Source organism: Cajanus cajan, chromosome 1, assembly GCF_000230855.2.
Source record: "Cajanus cajan strain Asha chromosome 1, NIPB_CcT2T_4, whole genome shotgun sequence".
NCBI lineage: Eukaryota > Viridiplantae > Streptophyta > Magnoliopsida > Fabales > Fabaceae > Cajanus > Cajanus cajan.
Window position 1 is genome coordinate 77,596,499 of NC_138517.1, and position 9,383 is coordinate 77,605,881.

General features: G+C 33.3%; 1 protein-coding gene across 2 annotated transcripts; it reads left to right on the top strand.

The window, feature by feature from the left end:
- The first annotated feature begins 2,844 nt into the window (after nt 1–2,844).
- Nucleotides 2,845–8,609, top strand: LOC109793046 (dihydrolipoyl dehydrogenase 2, chloroplastic). Of its 2 annotated transcripts, none has more exons than XM_020352517.3 (15): nt 2,845–3,286; nt 3,739–3,885; nt 3,990–4,124; nt 4,293–4,401; nt 4,782–4,906; nt 5,183–5,308; nt 5,394–5,474; nt 6,292–6,354; nt 6,443–6,517; nt 6,599–6,677; nt 6,759–6,859; nt 7,055–7,168; nt 7,736–7,849; nt 8,031–8,102; nt 8,207–8,609. In XM_020352517.3, exons 1-15 carry the CDS (start codon nt 3,002–3,004, stop codon nt 8,255–8,257), a joined length of 1,677 nt encoding a protein of 558 aa, XP_020208106.1. In that variant the 5' UTR covers nt 2,845–3,001; the 3' UTR covers nt 8,258–8,609. The 2 variants fall into 2 exon arrangements, with proteins under 2 accessions (XP_020208106.1, XP_020208107.1); XM_020352518.3 differs by having other exon boundaries at nt 8,210–8,609.
- Nucleotides 8,610–9,383: the final 774 nt, after the last annotated feature.

Below are 9,383 nucleotides of genomic sequence, written 5' to 3' on the forward strand. Positions count from 1 at the left end.
AATGTTGACCTTTTGTTGTGTTGTCAACTATGAAGGGAAAAATAATGTTTAAACATCTCTCATTCTTTTTGCCCTTTTTACTTTTCAATATAATAAAACAATTAAAAAGAAATCATTTCATCCAATTACTTCTTAATTCTATTCACCCAAAGAAAAATAAAAATAACTTCCTTTTTGCTTAAAACTCAGCCCAATTTTTATACTCTATTTCTTATTACAATATATCATTTCTCGTCCAAATGAAGTACGAGTAGGGTTACACCAAAGTTAGATAGGATATTCTTAATTCTAGTTGCATTTTTTTTAATATAAGGTCCAATTTGAAAATTTATAAATAGTTCAAAGTTAACCTAATAACATGATCTCAAGCTACTTAGAAATTGAAAATACAAAAGAAAACACTGCAAAGAAATAATGAACTGGGTTTTAAAATATTTTTGGCAAAATAAGACTTTTCATTTTTTTTTTTGAGAAAAAGTTGAAAAACAACATTTTTTTATTCTTAATTTTTCACTTATTTCTGAAAATATTTTCACATAAAACATACATATTTCCGGTACTATTGTCTATTTTTACGCGAAATGAAATAGAAAATGGACAACCAAATAGCCCCTTGGATTTTTCTCATATATTATGTTATGTTGTACTTTCATTCCATTAAAAAATTTATATGATTAATAATAATCTTATAATATTAAAAAATAAAACAAAAAAAGAAACTAAGCTCAAAACTAAAAGTTGGCTTTTAAAAAATTGAAACTAAAATTAACCAAGAGGGAGCCTAAGTCATTGATTTTGAAACACACCGGATTTTATACATCATTATATATATATAGAGAGAGGAGATATCCATTTACTCTAGGAGTAAGTTACTTAGACTTACTCTATTCAATAACTCATGTTCTACATCAAATTTTAACAATCCAACCGTTCAATTAAAAATTCTTAATTCATAGATCAAGCAAATTTTTAGAAAATTTGAAAATCATTTAACACTTTGTTTCATTAATTCGAATCAATGTATAAAATGAGTTTATGATTATCCGTCGATTTGAATCAATGAAATGAAGTATTAAATGATTTTCAAAAATTCTAAAAATTTGCAGATTTGATCTATGCATTAAGAACTTTAAATTGAACGGTTAGATAATTGAAATTTGATGGTAGAACATGAGTTATTAAATGGAATAAGTCTAAGTAGACTTACTCCTGAAGTAAAAAGATTCCTCCTCATATATATATATATATATATATATATATATATATATATATATATATATATATATATATATATATATATATATATATATATATATATATATATATCCTACATGACTTGACAAGCTTATAGATTCATACATTAATTTGCTTCTTGTAAAAGGATGCATAAGATTATCATTCTAAGCTCTCAATTAATATTAACACTATTAATAACATTTTAGTTTGCGTGAGTTTAGTGTTAATTATCCTTATTAGGTTTTATGTTATTTTCAAGTGACTAAAGCATCTGAAAATAATGGGTACATGGGCACATTCTTATACAATACTTTTAACATGTGTTAAAAAAACATGAATAGTATTTAATTTGTAAATAAAAATAAAATAATAATTTAAGGAAGTTTTTTTTTTTTAAACAAAGGTGCATCTAAGAAATTAATGAAAAAAGATAAAATTAATTTTATAAAAACATATTTTAATGAAATCATGGAAAAGATGTGACAGATTAAGCATGATCTTGATGGGGAGATAGCACATATGTGCTTGCCCTCATCTTGCCTAACACAATTATGCTAATGTATAATACAATCATGCTAGATTTCAAATATGTGGTTGATTGCATTAGGATACAAACAAATGAATTTTATAAGGATTTATTAAAAAAATGAGAGTTTAATAGAGAATTATAGAATAATTAAAACATATTAAAATAAGAGTTTAACATTTGAGACTTTATTCTTAAGTGAGTAATTTGTTTACGCATGTGCTTTAAGAAGTCTAAGCTACTACTTAATTATGTTGTTATTAGTAATATAATATGTGATATGTAATTGTGTGAGTTCATGCATCACATGCATTATGTTGTTTAGAAGAATGGTGGTGAATTTGATTGTGAAGTTTTTTATGATCATCTATTTTGGTTTTGAGAGTTTTTGCAATTTGGAATATTCAATATATTGATAAAAGAGTATCTTGATGTGATCAAGAAATTATAATTGAGTACTATTGAATCTTTGTTGTAGTTGAGAATAATCTTATTAATACTTATTCTACACTTAAAATGACCAAAACCACATCAAATTAAGTTTTTAAATTGGTTTCAAATTTATGATTTAATCGATAAAAATTATCGTAAATAATAATTTTGATAATTAAAATTAATATTTTAAAAAACTAGTTTAGAATGACTAATTGAATTGAGAATCAATGATTAATTGATTTAAGCCTTTTATTTGATTGAAAATATCATCAACTCACTAAAAATTAACTTAGTTTATTTTTTGAATGAATGAATTAATAAATTATAACTTGGATCATGTAATTATTTTAGGAACAAAATATTTGAAAGTTGAAATCACAATTTCTTTTTAATATGAGAGATTTTTGTTTTTGTTGAGTGAAGAATATAACCCATATCTACGAGATTGCTTAAAAATAAAAGGATCACTTTACCAACACATTTTGTAGATTATATAAGAAATATAAAATTTATATTGTACTTTTAATACATAAAATAATACATCAATAGTGATTATACTATTCACTTATTGATTCAATCATGATCCAGTATCTTTGACTGTGTTAATTAGTGGTCTAACTTTAAAACAATACTTGTAAGTGGAAAATATTGTATTATGAATTCTGGAAGACAAAGAAAAGGTGGGTTTATCGCCTCCACTCGGATATCTCCGTTCTCTGTCCCCAACTTCCAAGTTCCAAACCAACAAACTACCCTCATAACTCATAATTCTCTCTCACACACAGACACTTCTCTTCCTTCAAAATGCAATCATCCATTTCGCTCTCTTCCTCATACGCTCCCACCGTTTCTTTTCCCTTCTCCGTCGCCACTCTCGCGCCTTCAAATCTCCGCTTCTGCGCTCTCAGGCGCCAGGCATTCACTCCCTCTTCTATCGTCCACCGCCACACCCGCCGCCGCGCACACTCCGCCGCAGTGTCCGCCGCGCTTTCCGACAACGGCACCGCTCCCAAATCCTTCGACTACGACTTGCTCATCATCGGCGCCGGCGTTGGCGGCCACGGCGCCGCGCTCCACGCCGTCGAGAAGGTACACTCGACGCGCTTACTCTCTCTGTCTCTCTAGTACGTTGGAAATGAATTTAGAAAGTTAATTTAATTAAGATTTAAGACAGGTGCTAATGCTATGCTAGCAAGTAGCAATACTCTCTGTTATTATTGGTTAAAATTTATTATAAGCTAGAATATTATAGGTACTGAATAAGAAGTGAGATCCACATATTATGATTTTTGATGAAGTTTAGCTAATAACAGAGAGTGGATTTGAAAGAGTGTGGTCGCTGCTTGCTAGCGTTTCTCATTAATTATAGGTATTGCATTAAATAAGAAGTGAGACATACGTATTGTGATTTTCGATGAATTTTAGCTAATAACAAGGAGTGTGTTTAGAAGAGCGTGAATGCTACTTGCCAGCGTTTCTCGTTAATTAACGATGAAATTACGTGTTGCTGAAGTTATATATTCTTCGGAGAAATTTTGCAGGGTTTGAAAACGGCGATTGTTGAGGGAGACGTGGTTGGAGGGACGTGTGTGAACAGAGGCTGTGTTCCTTCTAAGGCTCTTTTGGCTGTGAGTGGTCGTATGCGGGAGCTGCGGAATGATCATCACTTGAAGTCGCTGGGTTTGCAGGTTAAAGTATCGTGTGAAATGTGTTTAGAACTTTAGAATGTAGCGTGCTTCATGGCAGAGAGCTTGGTTGTGTTATGATTTTTTTTTTTTTTTTAATGTTTTAGGTTTCTGCTGCTGGGTATGACAGACAGGCTGTTGCTGACCATGCTAATAATCTTGCTTCGAAAATCCGTGGCAACTTGACCAACTCCATGAAAGCACTTGGAGTGGACATACTCACTGGTTTTGGAACTATTTTGGTAAGTGAGTTGTCGCGCTTAGTGATGTGGGAGATAAATGGTATTGTGATTGCCTTTGGAAATTGAGTTATTTGTTTTGTTCGTCAGCCAAGGTTTGGATTTGGACCACAGAGATGCAGATGAGATTTTAACTTTTTTGTTTGCTCCCTTGTGTGTAAATCTGTGCAGGGTCCTCAAAAGGCGAAAGTTGGCTCTTCCAACAAAGTGGTGACTGCAAAAGACATCATCATTGCCACTGGTTCCGTTCCTTTTGTTCCCAAGGGCATTGAAGTTGATGGTACACCATAGCCTGCATGTTTTATCTTTTCTCTTCATGACATTATTGTTTTATGTTAACACCTCTAATTTTACTCAATGAAAAGGACTTAGTTATAGACATGTCTTCCTGCTACCAGAAACTGGGATATATCATACTGTCTATGATAAACATCATGTCCAACCCCTAGTGGCTTTGAAAGTAGAATGCTGTTGAATATAAAAGTAGTAAGCATGCAATGGATAAAGAAGTGATCAATTTAGTATTATAGAGATGTTTTATCGATAGTATATAGGATAGGATATTAGAATACTGATACTGTCCCTCTGTTTTCCTTTTCTTTGTTCTTTCAAGTTTTACTTGGTATCATTAATGAAGACTCATCAAGTAAATGCATTCAGGGAAGACTGTGATTACCAGTGACCATGCACTCAAACTGGAGACTGTTCCAGATTGGATAGCAATTGTAGGAAGTGGTTATATAGGCCTTGAATTCAGTGACGTATATACAGCTCTTGGAAGTGAGGTAACACTTTCCTGATACTTTCTTTTTCTCCATTATATTTTGTTCATGAGAAGAATTGGCAATAGTTTGCCATTTTTTTTAATCCTTTTACGATGTCTGAAATCTTAATGTTATTTTTATATTGAGTGCTCGTTTATCTTTTAATGCTTTTGTTTTTATGGCACAGAAAAGTAAAAAAAACATTTACTTTATATTATTTCATTATTTGTAAAATTTAGAAACCAAATTAGTGAGGATTGCAGAATAGATATACTTGGTAATAATGGTACTTTGCAGGTTACTTTTGTTGAAGCTTTAGATCAGCTCATGCCTGGATTTGATCCTGAAATTAGCAAGTTGGCTCAGAGGGTTCTCATTAACCCCCGGAATATTGACTACCATACTGGTGTTTTTGCATCCAAGGTAATTTACATCTGGTAATTGTTCCTATAATTTTTTTTTTGAATTGCTACTTTGAATTTTTATAGTCATCTTGTTCTCTATACAGATCACTCCTGCAAGAGATGGAAAACCTGTCACAATTGAGCTCATTGATGCAAAGACCAAGGAACCAAAAGACACTTTAGAGGTACCTTATTTTTCCCTAAAGGCTTTTAGTTAATTACTTTGCTATTAACTGTTAGAATTTCTCCCACGGAAATAATAATTGGCAAATGTTGATTGGATTTGGAGGACATGTCACCAGGGAACAAACTCATACAGAACTAGTCAGACAGTTTAGACAATTTAGTGTATGTTTGAATACCAGTTTAAAACCATGTTCAACGAAAAAACACATGTTCCAATGTAAAAAAAGTAAAAGCTTGTGAGTATAATTTTTTTTTCAACTGCAGTTCAGTTCAACTCAACTATTTCCCAAACACACCCTTAGTAGCTTAGCTATCTTTTGTCCTAGGCCACTCTTAATGCAGCATGCTCTCATGGTATGAAACCTTGTAATGAACTTGGATCACATTTTCAAAATCCAGAAGTGATTAACATACTCCCCTTTAATATAGCTTAGTGAGAGCTGTACAAGTGCATGTATCTGCACTGAGGTGGAAAATTCTGTGACTTATCCATAACTGGGGCAGAAATGGTTAATGTTCCAGGATTTGTCCTTCCTGCTTGTCTAAATTTACATTTGACTGCTTAGCTTTAGGGGCTAGTGGCATCCGTATCTCCATTGAATTTACTAGTACAAGCTGAAATCATTGATCATATGTACTGTTAAAGATAGAAATTACCAGTGGTGTACCATTGCAATTGTCTATAAAATCTCAATTATAGATCACATTTTAGTATTTTACATATCTATCCATCCATCCAAGTATGTATGCAAGCATGCATCTTTTTACCTGCATATTAAATTACTGAATTTAACAATCTGCCACTTTTTGATATAGGTGGATGCTGCACTAATAGCAACTGGAAGGGCTCCATTCACACAAGGTCTTGGATTGGAGAATGTATGCCTTTCTAACTGAAATGTCTTTTGGATAAAATGTTTTCCCCCAGAGGAAGTGATTAGACGTGTTTCTTTACATATTCCGGCAGATTGATGTTGTAACACAGCGTGGTTTCGTTCCTGTGGATGAGCGCATGCGAGTAATTGATTCAAATGGAAACCTGGTTTGTTTCGAATTTTTCATGCACGCATTATTTTTCTCTTGGTCTGACCCAGTGTTACTCATTTAGGGTATGGAATGATAGGTCCCTCATTTATTTTGTATTGGTGATGCAAATGGCAAAATGATGCTTGCTCATGCTGCCAGCGCACAAGGAATTTCAGGTATGAAGCAAGTAATGTAGTTTCACCCCTAATATTTGAGTCATTTGTTTCTTTTTACTTGACGAAAAGATTGTTTTACAGTGGTCGAACAAGTCACTGGAAGAGATCATGTGATCAATCATTTAAGCATACCAGCTGCTTGTTTCACTCATCCTGAAATCAGCATGGTTGGATTGACAGAGGTATATCACATTCTTCTTTTGGCTTATGTTTCATGCTCCAGCGTTTCATTCTTTCATACACATGGCTAACTGTCCCCTTCTCTGTTCTTCTGTTTTGTCCTCCCTCTCCCCTTGTAGAATTTATATAATAGAATTACTGCTCATTGTCCTTCACTAAGCTGAACTCATGTATTATGATCAAATATCTATATCCAGCCTCAAGCAAGGGAGAAAGGTGAAAAGGAGGGTTTTGAAGTAAGTGTTGCCAAAACAAGTTTTAAAGCTAACACAAAGGCCTTAGCAGAAAACGAAGGCGAGGGTCTTGCCAAGGTTATATTCCTGTATCTTGCCCTTCATACTATTCTTGTACAAAAGCTTATAAAGTTCTTGTTTGGGTTAGATTGTGAAGGAAATGGTGCTAAAAGATTTGGTTTTTTAAATTTGTTTGGTTGTCGTAAAGTGCAATGATTTTTTAAGTATGATGATTATAGGGACTTTTTTTTGAAAAATTACTGAGCCCCCCTTGCTAAAATTGATTTCATATTCTTGATCTTGTGACCATTTTGCAACCTTGAAAAAATGTGAGAATTGAATTTGTCAAACTAAGCATGATTATGGACCCTCCAAAATCTAAACAACCAGTGGGCCTTACTTAGCTCAATTGGTATTTAAGATCAGGAAGCTGCTAACCTGATGGATTTGATTCCTCTGCATACCATTTCCCCATTGGACCCTTGGATCCCAATACCCAAAAAATAATATAAACAAATTGAATTATTATTCTGGTGATATCAATGTTATTTGGCTCGGGAGCAGGGAGTCCTGGTTTACTTCTTGATGCGCTGTTCTATACCAGCTTCATTGTTTACCAACTGTCTTTAAACTGTTTTTGTGCAGTTGATATATAGACCCGACAATGGAGATATATTAGGAGTTCATATTTTTGGGTTGCATGCAGCTGATCTCATCCATGAGGCATCCAATGCAATAGCATTAGGAACACGTATTCAGGTAAATTTTCCTACCAAATCTGTCAAATGTGAGAGCTTGGGATTTAGTTATTTATTTGCATGTACTACACTGACAAATAGGGTTCTTTTCGTCCATTTTTTTGTTGATAAACATACCTTTTAATATCCACGAGAATCTCGTTATCCCTGTTAACTTCCAACATTGTTGTGCTACAATACAGGATATAAAATTTGCGGTTCATGCTCATCCAACTTTGTCTGAGGTGCTTGATGAACTGTTTAAATCAGCAAAAGTGAGTTATCCATAATTTACTTCCAGACTTGCACATGCGTACACACAAATAGTTTGAAGTGCCTGGTGCTTTAACCCGTGCTTCCCACTTTTCAATTACTAAAGCAGGTTAAAGAACATGCTTCTGGCCCAGTGAATGAACCAGTAACTGTTTAATCTATCCAAAGTATATGCTTTACAAGAGTTTCCTGTACAAACGGAGTTTCAATGCATTTCACATCTTCCGGCGGAATACTCCAACACATCCAAAATCTGGTAACTGAGGGCAACCGTTTGGAGGAGTCTCGCCAGTGGTCTCAGAATGGATGAGTGCCGATATATTATTTTCTAGGCATATTGTTAGTGTTAAGAGAAGATTATATTCGTCATTTTTGCTCTTTAGAAACTCGTTTCCTCTAAGTTGTGGTCTAGATGTTTCATGTTCGGTGGCCTGAGAGTGCCCTATTTTTCAACCTTGCTGACAATAACGCAATCCACTAGTTAAAAGCAATTTTTTTTTTCTTTACAATCGGATTATGGTTTGGCAAGATGACGTTCAAGAACCACGAGTCCCTCCTGATCAAGATGGTTATGCAGTCATCTATTTTCCAATTTGGTTCTCGGTATGTACATGTATTTTTTTTTTATAACATGATAAAAACAAGATTATTTTTCATAAATTCTGCTTTATCGTACAAGATTGGATCACGTGGGAAACAACTTGCACAAATGATCCCTTGAGATATCTTTCATCAATACTCCAATCACCTATACAACCAACATTTCTTAGCTTTTCTACCAGATAAAAATAATAATAATTTGGTAACAATTTTTTTTTTCACCATCCACATAAAAACCTAACTTTATAAAGTCGCTTTGAATGTCATTTCAAATATGATTATTTTAATATCAATTCAATTAACATTTATTAATTTTATTAAAATCCAAAGCAAATAAACCCTATAAATACAATATAGGTTCATCTTTTATCATCCATATTTTTCATATATATTGGCCGCTCAAAAATATAGGAGACACATTCATCAACTCCCAACATCAACCAATTTATAGTTGCTGCCCAAGCCACTAGTAGTATGCAATTAATGTTGGGCTTGGGACACTAGGTAGTTTTAATAAACCACATGACAATTCTACATTTGTTGCTTTACAGCTTTAGAACCATGGATGAACTGACATAGAACATGCGATACTTTACAGACAATTATCTAAAAGATTGAGAGCTTTAGAACCATGGATGAATCACGTTAAGGCACAGTTTACCTTTGCGCTTGCAAATTATCTA

Bases quoted from the DNA above. Each gene is read 5' to 3' on its own strand.
- LOC109793046 (XM_020352517.3), top strand. From the start codon at position 3,002: ATGCAATCATCCATTTCGCTCTCTTCCTCATACGCTCCCACCGTTTCT. The intron at 4,402-4,781 runs GTACACCATAGC...AAATGCATTCAG, and splicing joins CAAGGGCATTGAAGTTGATG to GGAAGACTGTGATTACCAGT. The intron at 4,907-5,182 runs GTAACACTTTCC...GGTACTTTGCAG, and splicing joins ATACAGCTCTTGGAAGTGAG to GTTACTTTTGTTGAAGCTTT.